The following is a 23,339-nucleotide window of genomic DNA, read 5'->3' on the forward strand; positions in this document are numbered from 1 at the left end:
GAGATAAGTCCAGGTACATAGCAAATTTTTAGGACACATTTTGACCATATATTACCAGATAGATGTATAATACATGAAAAAAAGTTTCTTTATAAAATAATAATATGTGCCCTTCGTACTAAGAAGTGGTTTGAAATTGATATCTCATTAAGGGGTAGTCATACATTGAAGGGTTACCCTCCTTTGAGTGGTTGTTCCCAACCTTTTGATTATATTTCTTTATAACGACAGTTTTCAATTAAATATATCAAAGTCAATGGATAAAGATTTAAGTCGGAGATTTTTCTTGCTTTTGAACATATTTCATCATAACAAGTTTTCCTTTCTGGACTATCGGTAAAAAGAAAGAGATGTCAAACGTTTGCTTTGAACACGTACACAGTGGTTAATAAATCCTTTGTGTGACATGTGCAGACGCCATTTAACCATATTATTTTGTCAAACAATGTAATCAACACCTTTATTAATTAGTCCTTTGTAGACGACAGCTATAAAATGCAATCAGCTGATTATTGATTTTCTGTTTAAAAAATCTTAACGAGTTCAAGGTCAATACCGAGTATTGTCTGATCAGGTAAAGTCTGATAAATCAAAAAAAATAAAATAAACAAGATGGATGCAATTAAATCGTTAAATATATTTCTTTCCACAAATTCTTTCGCAAATGATGAATTTTAATCGCCGCAATTATTATTTTTTCGCAAAAAGCGAAAAATGGCGACCGCCAGCCAAAACCCTGCTTAGTGATAAAGAAACAACACATTTAAGTTATCTGGTGTCAATGCAAAAAAACATTTAAGTTGTCTGGAGGGAATGTAACAATACATCTAAGATGTTTTATGGCAATGTGGCAACACATCTTAAATGTTTATTGGCAATGTTGCATTGCAACATATCTTAGATGTTTAGTGACCATGTCTTCATTGGAATATAACAACATATTTTAGTTGTCTTCATAGGAATAGAACAAAATATTTTAGTTGTCTTCATGGAAATAAAACAACATATTTTAGATGTTTGGTGGCAATATAACAACACATCTTAGTTGTCTGATTGCAATGTAACAAAATGACAAAATCTTGATTTATATTTATTGGAAATAACATCATTAAAAATTAACCATATAAAAGATAATTACAATGATTTGATAAAAGAAAAAATATACAAAGTGGAATGTACATAATAAAATGATATGTATGAAGTTAACATATGATACTTTACATGCATATGTATCTGATATGTGGACTGACAACCTATTATATTAAAACAAAACATTATTGCAATTATTTAAAAGAAAAATGTAAAGTTTCAGATGCCAAATGTATAACTGAGCCACAATTCACTAGACAACTTGGACACCATATTAAAATTTGTCAAGCATTATTATTTCAGCTGCAGAGTTCAAAATAGTAAATATGTAAAATATATAAATTTCAACTATTGGTAAATCTTTTTGTTAGTTTATTTGTTGACAAGTTACTTTTACTTATTTTTGTTGTCATTCAAATATGAACATACTATTTTATAAATTTGGTGTGACAAAAGTTTTTTTTCTTGATTTACCTTCATCAGGTATGCTAAAACTCAAAATATTTGTAGCCAAGCGACATTAAATCTATATATTTTATCTGCGATCAAATTTCAAGATAATTTGTTCATAATTTCTAGAAATCAATAATACTAGATAGAAATACAGGTATATGGTTTAATGTACATGTGTATTCACTCTTGGCTGTAAATGGTATAACACATTTTTTTCTATTATAAATATGTACAATATACACTTTAAACATACATTAGAAATCTTATTTATAATCAAGTATCAAGAAATATACTATTTACAAAAAGCACTTTGATTATAAAATATAAAACTTACCAGTATCACCAATAAATGCATATTGATGACACCCCCCTCCCCCTAAAAATGCCAATACATTTTGATGTTTCAAGTTCGTTTATCAGATCTACATCATAAACATGTATTTCTTAATAAAAATACATTAGAAAAATGATTAATATGATTGTAAGCTAAAGCGGTACACAGCACGGCCAACTATGTTGAAACACCAAAGTACTATTTTAATATAGGTACTGAAGATTTGTTGACTTACAATATCATTTAAATCAGTGATTGCAGCAGCAGCAAATACATAAATTTTAAGTAGTTAAAAAGGTAATTTAATTTATTTTTTATTACATTTTCCTCATTAATGGAAATCTAATATACTATAGTCCTGGCTAACTACCACTACTGGGCCTCTTTGTTTTCATCATCCAAAAGTAATCCTTAACATAGCTCTTTTTAAACAAACAGTACTTAAAATAATCTCTCATACAGATTTTACTGTTTTAGCTCTCTTTTAACTATCCAAAAATAATCTCAAATACAAATTTGATGCTTTAGCACTTCTTCAACTACATTAAAAAATTTCTAATCAAATGCAGATTTTCATTATCCAAAATAATCTCATAAACACATTTGAAAGCAAATCTTTCTTTTCTTCACCTCAGAATAATCTCTGTAAAGCTTTAAGCAATATGATAAGTAATCTCATAAGAGGAAAAAATATAATATAGAAATCTCAAATTTTGGAAGCACTTTTAACATCAAATTTCTTACAACACAGGAATTTATCATATTATGCTTAATCATAATCTCAAAAATCCAAATCCAAAAGCTGAATAAGTTAAGAATCAAATGAGTCAAAGTAAAAGGAGTATTGATAACAATGTAGTAAATTCTAGCTACAATATGTACCGTAATATATAATCTCTTAAAAAAAAATACAACACTGAAAAAGATGCCCTTTACAATTGCAAGAATCTCATAAATTAAGGTCACAAAACATTTTTATAAAAATCTGAAAAAGGCACCAACACATTAACTATTGCATGAATTAAAATATAAAGTACAACATATATCTGACAGTTTTAAAATCTCAAATAGTGCAAAATATGCAGAACAAAAATATGCTGGTAAGACTGATAAACTAAAAACAGTCTATTTTTTTTATGTATTTTCAGATTGTAGAGGTTGAATTATAATAACAAAATATCATTTTTATGTATAAACATAGTAAACATAAGATAAATTTTCGTTTACACCCGTATCCCTTTAAACAGTTAGTCTAAACGACGACCAGTTCACCAAAACACATCAATAAACCTATAACTATTTTTTGTAAAGATTTTCAATAAAAGCTCATCTATCAGATCCTAACTTCAAATAATAATCCAATGTTAAGGTAAAGTGAGATTCTTTGAGGAATGAGTAAATGTTTGCAGATTATAATTTTAACAGATTAATGTAATTATGCAAATAATGATATAATATCTTCTGTGACTTCCTAAATAAAAAAAAATAGAGAAAGTGTATATCAGACAGTATTTTCATTCATAAAACAAGCTGGTGTATCTATGGTATATAAATAGATATACATGAAAACCTTCATATATTCAGACATATCAGATCTATATAAAAAGAATAAACAATATATAATTTACTCGAAATCATGTAAATTCTTGATTGAAAATAAATGTTGAATTATATGTAATGTAAACCTGGCAGCATGATGCAGTATAACATGTATAAACATAAGATATAATTTCATGATAACATTGTCATCTTTACACCATACAAAATGTATGGGGCATTCAGAATCTGTTATACATATTATATCACAATATATCTAACATTAGAAAGTCAAAACCATTGCTTGAATCTTTCATTCTGTGGTTAATGTGTATAATGGCACAGGCTTTCAGTGATCATGGTTCAATGATCAGTGTATAAATGTCAATAATAATGATAGTATTGATATGATGATGATGGACGGTGTAACAGCTGCACTTTTGTTTAATATGTAAATTATTGTTGGCTTTCTGTATGGATCTAACCCAGGATCAAATCTCTGTGGGCAATCATCAACTGCAAAACAAAACAAAATAATCAGAAATCTGGCATCCGTATTGGCTATTGGACTTGTATGATAAAATTAATGATAATAAAAACTGTATTGGTTAAAGTAAATATTGATAAGAGTTGTAACAGCATTTTTTTGTTATTGAGGTTATCTAAAATTGATTTATTAACATTCAAACATTCATAACGCAATCGCATGTTATTTTCATTTAAAGTCAATTATTTAGTCTGTCTGTACAGTGCTTTATCAGATTTTTAAATAGTTATTCATTTTGAAACTCCATTTCGTTCCACAAATTATTGCGAAAAGAAGGTTGTAAAAGAGAACAATTTGTATATAAAGCTTCCTCCGTGATGATTATTTATTCAAATTACATTATTGTTTCTTGAACAGAAACTTGTGAATCCAAAACAATTCTATTTCTTTCTAGCACTTCAATATCTGTATCTCATATCAGTACATAAATACTGAAATTGTTCTATGGTATGAAGTTTCAAGTGAAAAATGTTGTAATTTTATTGAAAATTATCTTGTATCTGATTTTGAGGTTTTTATACTTCAAATCTTTAATTGACATAAACAGTATAATAGAACAATTTATCATCTTGGATTCTTCTTTATATGATAAATGATTTGTGAAGTGTATTCAAACTGTCATTTTGCTCCACAAAATTCCCAACCTATTTACAAACAGTTCACACCATTTTAAATTACAACTTACATAGTCTTTCACTTTCTGTCAGTTTCAAAGCCAGTCCTGTTCCAGGTATTTGAAATGAATCTGCCCTCTGATCTGGCACACATCGTGCGTTCTGAGACCTTGACATCATAACATCAGTCCAGCTAAGTCGTTCATAAACCTATATAAAATATTTAATATGAAAATGACACTAAAAATAATTTTCAATACAGCTAACATTGCTGACACTTTAAATGAGATGTTGTAACAGTGAAATAAGATAATCTATGCTACAAGTAGCAATATTTCCAAGAAAAAATTAAAACAGGTTTATCATCATCTAAAATTTCTCTCTAAAAAAATGATAGTTCAGAATTTTCCTTGAACTTGAAGAGACAAAATAACTAAAATTAAAACACAATTGCTACTGATAGTTATTATTAGATTAGTATAGAACTTACCCAACATCTAAAATTAGAAATGGCATCTTCCTCATCCCATGTGATTAGGTAAGATTTATAATCTTCCATCCAAAACCCTACACAGGTCAAATCATAATCCGATACATCTGAAATAGATGGTTAAGTTTAACAGATTTGATAAAATACAAATACACTGGTTAAATCAATTCAACAGATGATATGCTAGAATTTTAGAAAACATAAACATAAGGAGCAGAAGGAAAATTTTCCAGATATCGGAATTGGGGTGTTATTTTTGCTGGAAATCGGGATTTACACATATCATAAATTAGGAGATAATTGTATTGTATTTTTAGCTCAGACGGCATCACCAATTGATGCTGTCGGAGCTTGAAATACAATATTGTTACCTCCATTCTAATGAATCCGACAGGAAACAACATTAAATCATACATCTAAACTAAATTTGTCGACGTTATCCAATCAAAATGAACGTTACAATGGATGTTGCATTAGAATCAGGAATTGATTACCACCCGTCTCTATTACAAATACAAATACAAATATTTTATTGGCACAAACACAATTACAATAATTGGCAATGGCCCATACAACTGGTATACAAATAGTAATAATGCATAGAATATCAATAGGCATATTTAGAACAATATCATCGAACGATATCAATATCATCAACAGTAAATGATTAAAAAAAAATATATCAATTACATAGTTGGTCAAACATATTAAGTATTGAAAATAATGACAATATTAATATGTAATATTATGAACAATGATTATTAGCAATTTTATAGAGTTTGTTCTGCTTTACGCAGGTTCAAACTGTCTGAGATGAAAGAGGAAGTTAATTTTAGGATTGTGTATGAATTATTATTTAATAAAAAGATTATATTATTTTCATGTTTTTGAAATTTTGTAGGATCAACGATTATATTTGAAACTTTATGGTAAAATATGTCCCTCTTAGTTGAGTATTTTTCACAATGTAAAAGAAAATGTTTTTCATTTTCAATTTGACCAGAATTACATACAGAGCAGTATCTCTCATTTCTGGGAATATTTAGATGTCTCCCTCTTTCAATCATCAGTGTATGAGTGCTTATACGGATCTTACATATTGAGACTGATCATCATCCATTATAAAATGATAAAATAATATTTTAACACAAAGGATGTCTTGTTGTTACTATGAAATCCGTAATAAATTTGAATATCAACCTCTAAAATTATCCATTTTAACTCATTGTACATACTGAGGATTCAAAAACAACATTTTACAAAAATAAATGAGTAAAACAGTTTTTACAAACCATATTCTCCAATGGGACGTCCCCTGTAATCAACAGTTTCACAGTACTCTGCATCTATAGATATTCTGTTCATATCAACAGGACAAGACTTTATTTCAGAAACAATGATCCTGCAATCAACCTGTATACGTGGTCTTGGTGTAACACCTCTGATCCTGGTAGCAATCTTCTCACTATCTCTGACAGGCCACTGCTCAAAGTTAAATCGTCCTGCTATTGGACAAGGCACTGGAGTAGGTGGGTTCACTGAAATAAAAAAAACAATGTTTTTCATGAACAAGACATTTTACAGTTAAAAATACTTTATACAAGAGCTGTCAGAGCGACAGCAAACCGGATTTATTAACATTTATTTGTGTCCTGGCATTTTTCAATATCACAAGAACCATGCATAACTGCTGAATGGTGAAAGTGAAAATCGTCAATATCAAATTTGACCTCCATTTTGTCATCAGTAACAACCTATTAAAATTTGAAAGCTTTGGTTGAATGGTTTATGAGTAAATGCAACAATATGACTGGAAACACATTTTTTCAATCTTTCAAGAACCATAACTCCTGAACAGAAAAAGTGAAAATCGCGATTATTGAAATTGACCTCAATTTTGTCATCAGTAACAACATATTTAAATTTGAAAAGCTTAGATTGAACAGTTCATGAGTAAATACACGGACACGACTGGAAACGCCATTTTTCAAACTTTCAAGAACCATAACTCCGCAAGGGTAAAAGTCAAAATTGTCATTATTGAACTTGACCTCCATTTTGTCATCAGTAACAACATAGTAAAATTTTAAAAGCTTTGGTCGAACAGTTGATGAGTAAATCCACAGACAACATTTGGCTGCCGCCCGCACGGACACCCGCCTGCAGTCCATCCTCAAATCAATAACCGACATTTTCCTAAAAAAAAAATCCAGTTAAAAATCATACATGAGTTACATTTTAAATGTCACTTTGTTCCCTAAATACAGTGGTCCTTTAAACCAAACAGACTTATTCTTAAATTTCAACCTGCAAAAGCAAAGACATAAAATGCAGATTATAATAAGAATTAAAGAAACTAGTCAGTTTATGACACGACAGCAACCCCTAAAAGACTAATAAAGATGTAACTTGATGAAGTTAGATAAGGAGAGATCTAAGTTTTACATATTTGTGACAATTTCATTTCACGTTATTTTCCTACTTGGGAAAATCGCAAAAATAAATCTCTCTTGAAATTAAGTTGGTTTGCAGTATGCAATTGAAAACTTACAAATAAGAACTTCATATTTCCAGTCTGTTTCATCTCTGTTGTAGGTAAAAGACATCCAACTACAGGTTTCTCTGAATTTCTTCACCATGAAATTTCCTGTGTCTTCATCGGACAGTCTACTGGGTTTACCTGAATATAAAGTAAAATTATTATAAACACTTAAATCCAGAAGCAAACATTTCACACATATAAAGGAACAGTTTTTGTGAAAATGAGATTAAATTGTAATTTACAACTTTTTTTCAAATAATAAGGTTAACTTTTCAAAATTATAAGTTTCTTACATATGGTAATTTCATTGAAAAAACATTGTTTAAATAATTGAAGATTAAGGACATCTTTGCAACACTACGGGTGCCAATTGTGGAGCAGGAACTGCCTATCCTTACTGAGAAACTGAGTACACCAAATTATTTTTAGTGGGATTCATATTGCTTAATCTTTAGTTTTCTTAGTAGTGTTTTGTAGACTGTTATTTTGCCGAGTTCTATTTTAGCATGATGTCTGATTTCACTTATGGTTTTTGATTGTCTCATTGGTATCTTTTGACCCCTTTTTCCAACATTACAACCCTCAATACATTATGAGCAGCTGGTAATTCAAAGTATATGTTATGATAAATTAAATGTCTATACATGTACATACCAACTCTGTATCTGATAACACTGTGATGTCTAGGCATTAAATCAAAACATACAAAATCCACTTCACTGAAAATTTAACATAATGACTATTCAATACAATTCGATTAAAAAAATACATATATTTACTTTAATTTGATTTGAAGAAATGCCTGCTTTACTGATCATCGTTAAATTTATGTGTGAATCTTATAGAAAAAGGTTATTAACTTATACACAAAAATTGTATTTACATAAAATTAACATTATCACTGCTCCATGTAAATTAGGTAATAAGTGAGAAATTCACATGAAAAAAAATATATACACAATTGGTAAATATTTTTAAGCAATCACTAAACCATGAAAAGAGGTCAAGAATAAGGGACATTATGCATACAGAAACTTTTGTAACATTCAAAACCAGATGCTCCGCAGGGCACAGCTTTATACGACCTCAGAGTTCGAACCCTGAACAGTTGGGGCAAGTATGGACACAACATTCAAGCTTGATACAGCTCTGAATTTGGATTGTGATTAAATAGTTGACACAACATAGGTTTCTGACACAGAATGAATGTGGTCTTAGAACTTAAAAAATTAAACTTAAAAACTTAAAAATTTTAAATTGGACATTTACCTATTATGGTCCAATACCCAAAATCTAAATACATGGTTAGATTCAGCATATCAAGAACCCCAAGAATTCAATTTTTGATGAAATCAAATAAAGTTCAATTTTGGACCCTTAAATAGACCTCAATGTGGACCAATTTGATAACCGGGCCCAAATATCAAAAATTTTAGTTTAATTTTGGACCACAATTTGGACCAACTTGAAAACAGGGCCAATAATCAACAAAAGTGCACACGCTGAAATGTCTCGCCTTCTATACTATAATCATTGATATTATGTTGATAGTCCTAAGTATAAAGTTAAGCTTTATAACAACTGTCACATAAACTTAACATTAACCAAGATAACTAAACAAAGACCAATGAACCTTGAAAATGAGGTCAAGGTCAGATGAACCATGTCAGGCAGACATGTACAGCTAACAATGCTTCTATACAACATATATAGGTGACCTATTACTTATAGTTTAAGAAAAATAGACAAAAACACAAAAACTTAACACAGTGCAATGAACCGTGAAAATGAGGACACGGTCAAATAAAACCTGCGCCACTGACATAAAGATCATAAAATATTTCCATACACCAAATATAGTTGACCTATAGCATATAGTATTAGATAAAAAGACCAAAACTCAAAAACTTAACATTGACCACTGAACCATGAAAATGAGGTCTAGGTCACATGACATCTGCAAGCTAGACATGTACACCTTACAATCATTTCATACAACAAATATAGTAGACCTATTGCATATAATATGAGAAAAACAGACCAAAACACAAAAATTTAACTATAACCACTGAACCATGAAAATGAGGTCAAGGTCAGATGACACCTGCCAGTTGGACATGTACACCTTACAGTCCTTCCATACACCGAATATACTAGCCCTATTGCTTATAGTATCTGAGATATGGACTTGACCACCAAAACTTAACCTTGTTCACTGATCCATGAAATGAGGTCGAGGTCAAGTGAAAACTGTCTGACAGACATAAGAACCTTGCAAGGTACGCACATATGAAATATAGTTATCCTATTACTTATAATAAGAGAAAATTCAACATTACAAAAAATTTGAACTTTTTTTTCAAGTGGTCACTGAACCATGAAAATGAGGTCAAGGACATTGGACATGTGACTGACGGAAACTTCGTAACATGAGGCATCTATATACAAAGTATGAAGCATCCAGGTCTTCCACCTTCTAAAATATAAAGCTTTAAAGAAGTTAGCTAACACCGCCGCCGCCGCCGTAGCCGGATCACTATCCCTATGTCGAGCTTTCTGCAACAAAAGTTGCAGGCGCGACAAAAATCTAAGTACATGTTTAGATTCACCATATCAAAGAACCCCAAGAATTCAATTTTTGTTGAAATCAAACAAAGTTTAATTTTGGACCCCGATTTGGACCAACTTGAAAACTGGGCCCATAATCAAAAATCCAAGTACAGTAAAACCTGTATAAACCGGCCGGCTACGGGACTATGAAAAAGGGCCGGTTTGGACAGTGAGCCGGTTTATTCAGGTTTCAGTTTTGACCGGAAGTTGATGACTTGTGACGTCCGACATTTTGCATGTAAAAGTTCTCTCTGATTGTAAATTATATCTGATAAATTAAAATAATTTCACTTCGTTTTTCCTTGTTTGCATTTGCATCATAATGCTCGCGTTGTTTGGAAATTAATTAGACAAACCGGTTTAGACAGGTAATAATTAATGTAATTAAGAGTATTGGACTTCATAATTAGACCGGAATTCGGAATACACAGGGTCCGGTTTACAAATGGTATTTTAACAAAGACTTTGAATGGAAAAATAAGGGACTTTCATTTTCGGCCGGAATGGACAGAAATCCGGTTTATTCAGGGTCCGGTTTAATCAGGTTTGACTGTACATGTTTAGATTCAGCATATCAAAGAACCCCAAGAATTCAATTTTTGTTAAAAATCAAACTTAGTTTAATTTTGGACCCTTTGGACCTTAATGTAGACCAATTTGAAAATGGGACCAAAAATTAAGAATCTACATACACAGTTAGATTCGGAATATCAAAGAACTCCAATTATTCAATTTTTGATGAAATCAAACAAAGTTTAGTTTTGGACCCTTTGGGCCCCTAATTCCTAAACTGTTGGGACCAAAACTCCCAAAATCAATCCCGTCCTTCCTTTTATGGTCATAAACCTTGTGTTTAAATTTCATAGATTTCTATTTACTTATACTAAAGTTATGGTGCGAAAACCAAGAAAAATGCCTTTTTAGGCCCCTTTTTGGCCCCTTATTCCTTAACTGTTGGGACCAAAACTCCCAAAATCAATCCCAACCTTCCTTTTGTGTTCATAAACCTTGTGTCAAAATTTCATAGATTTCTATTTACTTATACTAAAGTTATTGTGCGAAAACCAAGACAAGAGGCTGTCACAACGACAGCAAACCGGATTTATTAACATTTATTTGTGTCCTGGCAATATCACAAGAACCATTACTGATAAATGGTGAAAGTGAAAATCCTCAATATCAAATTTGACCTCCATTTTGTCATCACTATCAACATATTAAAATTTGAAAAGCTTAGATTGAATGGTTCATGAGTAAATGCAACAACGTGAATGGAAACGCCATTTTACGATCTTTCAAGAACCATAACTCCTGAACGGTAAAAGTCAAAATCGTCATTATTGAACTTGACCTCTATTTTGTCATCAGTAACAACATATTAAAATTTCAAAAGCTTTGGTTGAATGGTTCATGAGAAAATGCACGGACACGACGGGAAACACCATTTTTCAATCTTTCAAGAACCATAACTCCTGAACGGTAAAAGTCAAAATCGTCAATATTGAACTTGACCTCCATTTTGTCATCAGTAACAGCATATTAAAATTTGGGAAGCTTTGGTAGAACAGTTCATGCATAAATGCACGGACATGACTGGAAACTCCATTTTTCAATCTTTCAAGAACCATAACTCATGAACGGTAAAAGTCAAAATTGTCATTATTTAACTTGACCTCCATTCTGTCATCAGTAACAACATATTAAAATTTGGGAAGCATTGGTAGAACAGTTCATGTGTAAATGCACGGACACGACTGGAAACTCCATTTTTCAATCTTTCAAGAACCATAACTCCTGAACGGTAAAAGTCAAAATCGCCATTATTGAACTTGACCTTCGTATAGTTGTCAGTAATAACATATTAAAATTTTAAAAGCTTTGGTTGAACGGTTCATGAGTTAATGCACGGACAACATTTGATTGCCGCCCGCCGTACATCCCCAAATCAATAACCGACATTTTTGTCACAAAAATCCGGTTAAAAAATGCTTATTTGGGCCCTTTTTTGGCCCCCAATTCCTATACTGTTGGGACCAAAACTCCCAAAATTAATCTGAAACCTTCCTTTTGTGGTCACCTTGTGTTTAAATTTCATAGATTTCTATTTACTTAAACTAAAGTTATAGTGCGAAAACTAATGTGTCTTCGGACGACGACGACGCCAACGTCATACTAATATAGGACCGCATTTTTTGCAGTCGTATAAAAAAATTCACACAAGAATACTCTGTACAAATAAATGATTATGACATATTAATCTGATATATTACCATCTTCCGGCTGTAACTCTAGTCATCATGTATCTTGTTCCTTGGGTCTGTTGACAAGAATAATATGTCTCCAGCAGCTCAAACTCGTTTATCTTTGTCTTATATGCAATGTGTGTTTCATTTATAAAAACATCCGACTTGAACTGTTGACCTTGTGTAAACCATGTGCCAGACATATTCCTTGGCAGTACACATTGTGGTGGTAAGTAGTCTGTAGTTGGAATAACTGCAAAGAGAAAATCAAGTTCAATTACAAAATGTGATATGCTAAGCCAATCTCAATTTTTAATTTAAATTACCATATCTTTAAAACAAAGATGTCTGACAGTAGTGACAGATCAGAATATTGTTCACATTTTACAACTCATCTCTGTCAAAGTCTGCGGTTTTATAGTACTGGAGGAATGTCTGAAGAAAATTTTTAAGTTCATTCAACATATTGATTAATTTAAAAGATAGATGGTTGGTGTCTGACATATCTAATAAGTGATAACATATTGCATTTCATCGCTGCTGACCAAAGATCAAGTCCGTCTGTTTTGTAGCACTTGATTAAAGTGTGACAAATTATTTAAGATCAATTCCAAAAGATTTATAAACAGGAAGTAGGTGTCAGACTAGAGAACATCTGAAAAGTGCTTTACATGTTACAAATTATAACTGTCAAGCTGCTCACCAAAGATGAAGACATTTTGTTCTGTAGTACCTGAGAAAAGTGTGACAGAAATATTTGATGTACCAAGGGATGAAAGAATGAATAGACTGACAAGATGCATGCACGAATTCAAGGAATTTCACATACATGAAAAAAAATAATTGAGAACAAATACAGAATAAACAAATGTCTCCTGTGAACATATAACATAATTGTTAGTGAAAATGCAAGGAAAAAACTTACTTTTTGCTATCCATGAATTTTGATAGTGTATAAATCTGTTCTTTACCTCTTGGTAACACAAATTTTCTGTCCCCGTCATAAATACGGTTTAGACTTGTACATGTAGGGAATTGTTTTTACCTCTTGGTAACAAAAGTTTTCTGTCCCCATCATAAATACAGTTAAATATTAGACTTGTACATATAGGGAATTGTTTTTAACTCTTGTAACACAAGTTTTCTGTCCCCATCATAAATATGGTTTAGACTTGTACATATAGGGAATTGTTCTTACCTCTTGGTAACACAAGCTTTCTGTCCCAATCATAAATACTGTTTAGACTTGTACATGTAGGGAATTGTTCTTACCTCTTGGTAACACAAGTTTTCTGTCCCAATCATAAATACTGTTTAGACTTGTACATGTAGGGAATTGTTCTTACCTCTTGTTAACACAAGTTTTCCATTCCCATCATAAATACTGTTTAGACTTGTACATGAAGGGAATTGTTCTTACCTCTCATTAACACAAGTTTTCTATCCCCATCATCAATACTGTTTAGAATTGTACATGTATGGAAATGTTCTTACCTCTTGGTAACACAAGTTTTCCATTCCCATCATAAATACTGTTTAGACTTGTACATGAAGGGAATTGTTTTTACCTCTTGGTAACATAAGTTTTCTATCCCCATCATAAATACGGTTTAGACTTGTACATGTAGGGAATTGTTTTTACCTCTTGGTAACAAAAGTTTTCTGTCCCCATCATAAATACGGTTTAGACTGGTACATATAGGGAATTGTTTTTAACTCTTGTTAACACAAGTTTTCTATCCCCATCATAAATACTGTTTAGACTTGTACATGTAAGGAATTGTTTTTACCCTTTGTTAAAAAAAGTTTTCTATCCCCATCATAAATACTGTTTAGACTTGTACATGAAGGGAATGGTTCTTACCTCTTGTTAACACAAGTTTTCCATCCCCAGCATAAATACTGTTAAGACTTGTAAATTAAGGTAATTGTTCTAATTACCTCTTGTTAACACAAGTTTTCTGTCCCCATCATAAATACTATTTAGACTTGTACATATTGGAAATTGTTTTTACCTCTTGTTAACACAAGTTTTCTGTCCCCATCATAAATACTGTTTAGACTTGTACAAGTAAGGAATTGTTCTTACCTCTTGTTAACACAAGTTTTCTATCCCCATCATAAATACTGTTTAGACTTGTAAATGAAGGGAATTGTTCTTACCTCTTGGAAACATAAGTTTTCTATCCCCATCATAAGTACTGTTTAGGCTTGTACATGTAGGGAATTGTGCTTACCACTTGTTAACACAAGTTTTCTATCCCCATCATAAATACTGTTTAGACTTGTACAAGTAAGGAATTGTTCTTACCTCTTGTTAACACAAGTTTTCTATCCCCATCATAAATACTGTTTAGACTTGTAAATGAAGGGAATTGTTCTTACCTCTTGGTAACATAAGTTTTCTATCCCCATCATAAGTACTGTTTAGGCTTGTACATGTAGGGAATTGTGCTTACCACTTGTTAACACAAGTTTTCTATCCCCATCATAAATACTGTTTAGACTTGTATATGCAAGGAATTGTTCTTACCTCTTGTTAACACAAGTTTTCTATCCCCATCATCAATACTGTTTAGAATTGTAAATGTAAGGAATTGTTCTTACCTCTATGTAACACTAGTTTTCTATCCCCATCATAAATACTGTTTATACTTGTACATGTAGGGAATTGTTCTTACCTCTCATTAACACAAGTTTTCTATCCCCATCATCAATACTGTTTAGAATTGTACATGTAGGGAATTATTCTTACCTCTTGTTAACACAAGTTTTCTATCCCCATCATAAATACTGTTTAGACTTGTACATGAAGGGAAACGACTCATCACCCAACGGATCTGGTTATTAGGATCCTTCTGATCTTTTAATGTCATCTGAAAAACAACATCAACAATAAATTTGAAGTACATGTATATAATTGTTTAACATTTCACAGCGGTTTTATACTTTTACCTTAGTTTAAACCTATTTATTTACTTTTTACCTTAATTATTCATCCCATATTTTTATTAACTATGTACATGTACTTGTATTGTATCACAGATCAAATATATTCGTTCATTATGTGTTAATTTGTGTTCCTATATTTTTTTATTGAGTTAAGCCTTCCAATTGATATTTCATAGTATGTCTTTCTATGTTGTGATTTTAAACTATTGATACCATTAAAATGTTTAATCCTCCTGCAATTGTTTGCACCTGTCCTAAGTCAGGAATCTGATGTTCATTGGTTGTGGTCTGTTTATATGGTTCATAAGTGTTTCTTGTTTCTCGTTTTTATATAGATTAGACTGTTGGCTTTCCTGTTTGAATGGTTTTACACTAGCAATTTTTGGGGCCCTTTACAGCTTGCTGTTCAGTGTGAGCCAAGGCCCCGTGTCGAAGGCTGTACCTTGACCTATTTTGGTTTACTTTCATAAATTTTTACTATGACTGGGAGTTGTCTCATTGGCACTCATACCATATTTTTTTATACCTTTATAACAATTTCTCAAAATAATCATTTTTAAGTACTTTTCTAATAGAGTTTTATGTTAATGTATCTTCTGGGTCAGATGATCATGAAATTTGTCAGCACTAAAACTGTCAATTTTATAATAAAAAAAGATCAATTGGTCATATCTGTATAATATAGAGTCTATCTTTGTATAAGAATGATAATTCAAAACTTACACATATCTTTTCTAGAATTTTAGTACAGGATTCTGGATTGTAACTAGACTAATTACTATTTTTTTTCTATAGACACTCACCATACATTTGAACCTTTCCCTTTCATCTGCCTCTACAGTATCAGCAACAGCAGCAAAGGTATACCCAACACCATTCTTTACAGCATACCAAGCCCCCATACACTGGTACCTGATCTCTGTCAAATAATTATTAAATCAAAGCAGGGTAATCATTCTATATAATAAATAATTTAATGAAAAATTCAATAAGTAGTACATTTAATAGTTCAAAATTTTGTCATTTTCATTTTTTTTTTTTAATTTACAGGAAATAAATACACCAAAATTTTGTACCAAACACCTGCATGTTAAACTTTTTGCATGCAAACTTAACTACTGTATATGAGAATCTGCATCCATTAAATTTGTTTTTCTCCTAAAAATAAATACATACGCTGATCTACAGAAGTTGATACATCACGGCATTTAGCATAATTAATCAGAAACATTCTGTTATCAACATAAGCAGAACCAGGATCTTGACAAGCTGCAATCCTACTTCGTGGCTCATTACAAATACCACCCAGTGAAGTTGGTCCTCCGACCTCATAGGAAAATTGATATACACCTTCTATTGTGGTAATACAGTTTAATTTGACTACAGATCGCCCTGGAAGAGGAGAAATATATATGACATATCACTTCAGGTCAATTGGCACATAACAATAATTTGAAAAACTTTTTTGTTAAGTTGTTTCCCTTATTAAAGTGTGTTTTGTTGTTTGATACAACATGAAAATGGTTAAAGGTCAGTTCATATCTAAAATTGTAGTACCAAATCTTGTTAATTAAGGAATTTTTGGGTAAAAAAAAATCATTCAAATGCAAATACATGTATATAGTTACCAATCATGTTTCAATATATACAGGTTGTGAAAAATTGACACATTTTGTAAAGCAGTGAATATTTAGAAAGAACACTAAATGAATGAAATTGGAAATAAAATTTAAGACAATGGCTCTTTTAAATATGCAATGCTTCAAGAAAATGAAGAGAAAAGGTTGGACTACCCACAGGCACTTGTCTCAGAATTTTTTTTCCCTATATACCTTATTATAACACAAGGTACTTAACTTGCATTTTAGAACAATGTTAGGTGGTGACGAAGTTCCGTTATATGCCGCTTTATATGCTGTTAATCCCACTAAAGCCTGTTTTGTCGTAAATCTAAATTGATTTATCTTTACAATGGTGTATAACATGCCTACATTTATTGTCGGAATCATCCGTAGCAATCCTACCAAAGTATGTCAATCGTTATAATTTTGCAAACCGCTGAAGAATTGGCAATAAACGCGTCATGCTCCTTGTATATCTCGGTTTCCGATTGGTCAATTCTATGGGAAAGTCTAAATGATTCTCGGAGTTATCTGATCTTGTTTCATTTCATACGTAAAGTCAAGAGAGAGTCTGCAAGACATAATTGACGTCATGGGAAAATTTGTAACTTAGACATACCACAAACAACACTTGTTAGATTTTTTCACGGTATATCATACATTTTTACTAACTGTATAATAAGTTCTATTCATACGGAAACTAACATTTTTTTTTACAACAATTATTATAATAAATCATTTACTGCGGCTGTTTATTGCCAATTCTTCAGCGGTTTGCAAAATTGTTACGATTGACATACTTTGGTAGGATTGCTACGGATGATTCCGACAACAAATGTAGGCATGTTATACACCATTGTATAGATAAATCAATTTAGATTTACGATATAAAAAGCTTTAGTGAGGTTGACAGCCTATAAAGCGGCATATAACGGAACTTCGTCACCACCTAACATTTTTCTAAAATGCAAGTTAAGTACCTTGTGTTATAATAAGGTATATAGGAATTTTTTTTCTGAGACAAGTGCCTGTGGGACTACCCTATATTGGTATTACTGTAATATAAAGTACAACATTTTACTGTACATTCCTATTCAAAAAAGAGTTATCTGAGTTATCTCTTGTTAAAAAGGAAAGTTTAAAGTCATATGAAACCAGATGCTCCGCAAGGTGCAGCTTTAAACGACCGCAGAGGTCGAACCCTGAATGGTTGGGGCTAGTATAGACACAACATTCAAGCTGGACACAGCTCTGAATTTGGATTGTGATTAAATAGTTGACACAGCATACAGTAGGTTTCTGACACAGAATAAATGTGGTCTAATGAACTTTAAAAAAATAATTTCGCTTTTGAGCAATTCACTATGCTGTTGAATATTAATCCTCTTAAAAAAAAATATTTGAAGAAATTTTCTTTTTATTCTTTGAAATCTGAAATGTGAAAAATTAACCCCCCGCCCCCAATTTTTTTTCACCTCCCCCTTTCCCTTATTCAAAAAATGATCTCAATTCGAATTTCTAATGGAGTTTGCAACAATAAATATACATCAAAAAATATTAAAATATAAAATGTCATACAGTCAGGGTTAAAATTAATATTAATTAAAGTCATAAGAAACCTCAAATTAAAAAAAAATATGCATATGTTTTTTTATAACTAAATAGAAAGGAAGCAATTCGCCGACATAATTTCCGTATGCATAGTGACCTGAGGGTAACCCTCCTCGTAAAAATCCGGTGATTACAATACGCATGGATCTGTCATTAAAATAAACAATTATCTGATTGTACATGTTAAAGATGTGCTCAATACCCATGCTTTTTGTTATTTGTTTACTATAAGGTGACAATTGGTAAAGTTAAAACTTCGGCTTCAAAACACGACATTTAATGAGCAGCCATATTTGTTAAATCATAAAAGACAGAGAGAATAAAAAATGGACTATTAAACGATATATTTGTGTAAAAAATGATAAATTCGTGCACAGAGGACTAAGTTTATGATATATACATGCATTGGTTCAAGAATTGGATAAACATTATTTTTCACCACTCACTCATTTCATATGACATTAATATTAACTTCTAAAAAAATAAATGGGGAATGTGTCCAAAGGGACACAGATGATGCCTCCGCTAGCATATAACATAATAAAGAGACATAACTCAAGAACTGTACAGGTGAAGCTGCCAAAAATTGAACTTAAACTGAGTTTAGAGGTAATAAGCATTATATACACATTTCATTAAATTTAGTTGAGACAAACTTAAGTTAAGCGAACAGATACTAAAAAATTCTTCAATTTTCCATTTGTAAAAAACAGCATTCTTTCCTCAAAATTTGACAAAACTCCCATATTTCATGTATTTACTTAAAAGGTGGTGTGAACAACATAAATGAAATAAATCAATCTGAAGTTTGTCTAAGATGAACAAGTACTTACGAAACATAGTGATAGCATTGTCCATAGTAGGTAAGCCCTCTGTTATACCCCTGCATGATTTATCAATAGTTATAGGTTTTCCTGAATTTAATCTAATACAATCCTCTGAAAATTGAAAAATTAAATAACAAATTCAATAATATGTTTAAAATGAAAACAAATGCAGAGCTTTGATTTCCTTGGCTCTATTAATGTGAAAAAAATAAAGATACCTATCTTAAATGATAAAGACAACATATTTGACTCTAGATATCTTTTTTAATATTTTTAATAAAATAATATCACATGCACAAAGTTAATACAATAAATAAAAGTTAAATGATATTTTGTTCCAGTTATGACTACAGCTAACCCCCACTATCTACTTGACTGAATTTGATCCATTTAAATATTTCTCCAATCAGATCTGCACCAAAAAGAGGTGTTTTGTGTACAACAAAACTATCTCAACAAGTATCTTTAATGAATCTCCAAGTTTAAACCTTAACTCAAGGGCTTATCTTCACCCCAAAGAAAATGCATGCTGCTACGTATTCCATCCTCTTCCTGAATATTTTAAAATATGTCTAGTCTGTGGCTGTTTTATTTGTCATTATGGGTGGTTAAATGACTCTTTAGTTAACTTACGTCTTTTGTACTGTATAATGTTTGGGGTCCTGTACAGTACATCTATACAGTAATAACATTTGTTTACATCAGTTTCTCCACTGAAATGAAAAATTATTGTCAGCTTTCTATTATTAGTATCTCAAAGTTTTTTGTGTGCACATTGATTGCATGTAAATAATTACACTGGAGAAGTGTTTCTATAAGTGGCTGAACACTTTACAAGTAACATGTATGACTGGTACACAAATTACATTTTTTGTACTTTATTAGTTAAAATAAATAAACATAAAAAATATTATTGTGTTGTTGTTTTTTGGAATAGAGTACAATAAACATTCAATTATGAATTAATTTTGAGAATGCACAACTTAACATAAACAGTTTTGCAAAGCATTTATATTTTCATATGTTAAAAAGTTTCATTTATGTTGTGCTTGTCTTGAAAATATCATGGGTTTTGCTCATCATTGCAGGCAGCATACCATGACCTGTATACATTTGTATGTTCACATCCTAGTTTTATAGGTGAATATTTTTCTCATTGGCAATGCAACCATATCTTATTTTCCTATATACAATGATGAATGTAGATACATACAATATACCCATGAGCATTGTAGTGTTAACCATGGAACTATTCATCCCACCAATGATCGAGCTTTGTTGTGGGTGGGTATATATTGATATGCATTCTAATTGTTCCTGTGGCACAGAATCACGTCTCCATTTGTCGAAGGCAACATTTGTCTTTACATCAACCCCAGCTTCTTGTGAATACCAATCTCCATGATATATGCTTGGTATGTTACAGACGGCCACTAGAAATAAAGTTTAAGAAATATGAAATACATGGCATATATCCCTTTTAAAGAGTTAGAAAGTTACCCAGTTCATTGAACAATCTATAAACAAAGATATTGAATAGGCCTACCTTCTAACAGGTTGGGAACAAACCCCCTATATGGTGATTATACCTGTATAGAGGAATAATCCTTCTTTAGAGGGTAAAAATTATCCCTCTATAGAGGGGTATTTTTGTTTGCACTGGATTTAAAGCAAATTAGGGCAGAATGGCATTCTCTTCTTATTATGGCAGTAACCTGGAACAGTTGATGCACCAATTGATGTACTTAATTCAATATGCACATGCCCAGTTTGATGCTCATCTAACTAAATATAAAATCTATTGTTAACCATGATTGAAAGATGTGATGATCAGGTAAAATCTACTCACTTATGCCTCACTGAACAGAATTTCTATTGTTAGATTTAACAAGAAAATTAAAGGTCAACTATTCCTTTTGTTGTTGATCAGGTGTTCAGATAGGTATACAATAGATTGCAAGTTTTGTCACTTTAGCAGAAAACTGGTTATCCCAATTTTTAGTAAAGTGCATATGTTGATGCATATAATGCTAGAGATTATAGCCAATATAACTAGAAAATGCCATTCTGCCCTAATTTGCTTTAAATCCAGTGCAAACAAATATATACCCCTCTATAGAGGAATAATTTTTACCCTCTAAAGAAGGATTATCCCTCTATACAGGTATAATCACCATCCAGGGGGTTTGTTCCCAACCTGTCTAAAACATCACATACATGTATTAATGTCTTCTATACAAATCCTTGTTTATAGTTATACAACACTTTTATGAAAACAAACTATATATATTATGATTTTGTAATATTACCTATAATTAATCTACACTTAACCCTACAAGAATGTCGTTTCATTAAATATCTAAAAGAAGGGAATATCATTCTCTGTGATTGTTTTTTGTGTAAGATATTTAAAGGTAAACAAATTATTATACCAGTCCGGAAATGAATCAGGTGTTGAATCAACACTATGATGTCATAAACATAATGTTTCCATTTACATATAATATAAGTCTTATCTTTGTTTGTCAATATTTTGTTCATACCTGCAAGTCTAAAATTCAACGATAAGCACAAGATACAAACAGAAAATGGGATCATTTTGATCGCCATTCTGTTTTGATTCCAACTATGGCGGCACAGGTAAATCAGAAAACTGGTTCCTATCCAATAAAAGGTAGATGCTAGGCCGACGATAAGAAAATAGTAAACCAGTCGTCATCCAGGTGCGAATGATGACAGTGGCCGCTTTCGGAGCCTCGCTTTCGAGCCTTTTCGGACATATACCTTGGCAGACTACGTGAAATAAATATACCTTTGATTTCGTGATCCTCATTATATGGCAAAGGAGCGCACGAGTAGCGATAGATCTAAGTTTTTTTAATCAGATTGCCTTATTTATATCTTGATATCTGTCATATTTGGTTTTCGTTTATTGCTTTAATAAACGAAAAAAAATTAATATGAGATATCAACCAACGACAAAGTTGACTTGTGTGCTGCATGGTAATGAATCAGAAGGCAACCGGTACAGAAAGTCACAGACAGGCCTGATAGTCAGGATGTCACAGTAAAGTCACAATTCATTTTTGGATTATTTTTCTGTGAATGAGAAAACTTTTTATTTTTAAAAACATATCTATATTTTCTTGAATTATTATACATGTTTATATATTATTTTAATATGTGTTAAAACAATACCAATCTTTCCACTACATAAAAACAATTGACCCCCCTATTTTCTGATTATAATTGAAAGGTTTCAAATGTTTCAATCTGCATGATTTGCTGCGAATATTCCTTTTAACCACAGGCACTTGTCACTCAGAAAAAAACCAATATACCTTTATATAACACAGGCACTTGTCTCAGAAAAATTTCTTTCCTTTATATACCTTAATATGATCTAATATATAACAATCGTATGTGGAAACAGAATGTCTCCTATCACTATAGCTCGTTCATCTCGCAAAATTCCAGTTTTTCATTCTTTTTGATTTTTCCAAGACCATGTTTTCCTATTGTTCGCTGCCTGTCCTTGTTTTCTTTTCCAATTTTCACATTTATATCACATAAAGTGACCTATTACTGTTTTGGTGTCTCCGTTTGGAAGATAATGTCGTTGGTTGGAAGAAGATTTATTCCAAATGGACTAATACCAAGACATAACATTTTTACATTCAACAAACTGTTTAATTCAAAAAAACCAAAGACACTAAGAAACCTCTGCAATTTTATAAGATGTATTAATAGTAAGCTCACTCCTTCTTAACAACCATAATTTATTTAACATACTTATAGAAAGTATTTCTTTATACAATTTTAGCTTTTACATTTGACTATACAAGTCTATATATATATTCTTTTATATG

The 23,339-nt window shown here is 31.4% G+C and overlaps 1 protein-coding gene across 1 annotated transcript; it reads right to left on the reverse strand.

Moving 5' to 3' along the window:
- Positions 1 to 1,077: 1,077 nt before the first annotated feature.
- On the reverse strand, positions 1,078 to 22,291 carry LOC139498086 (uncharacterized). The gene is made up of 14 exons (XM_071286427.1): positions 22,014 to 22,291; positions 20,684 to 20,903; positions 20,104 to 20,183; positions 19,477 to 19,581; positions 16,587 to 16,802; positions 16,214 to 16,329; positions 15,214 to 15,334; positions 12,486 to 12,711; positions 8,260 to 8,324; positions 7,615 to 7,743; positions 6,356 to 6,601; positions 5,064 to 5,170; positions 4,645 to 4,783; positions 1,078 to 3,928 (listed from the first exon to the last, which is right to left on the reverse strand). The coding sequence occupies exons 1-14, from the start codon at positions 22,078 to 22,080 to the stop codon at positions 3,783 to 3,785; spliced, it is 1,983 nt and encodes a 660-aa protein (XP_071142528.1). The 5' UTR covers positions 22,081 to 22,291; the 3' UTR covers positions 1,078 to 3,782.
- Positions 22,292 to 23,339: the final 1,048 nt, after the last annotated feature.

Source organism: Mytilus edulis, chromosome 1 (assembly GCF_963676685.1).
Source record: "Mytilus edulis chromosome 1, xbMytEdul2.2, whole genome shotgun sequence".
Taxonomy (NCBI): domain Eukaryota; kingdom Metazoa; phylum Mollusca; class Bivalvia; order Mytilida; family Mytilidae; genus Mytilus; species Mytilus edulis.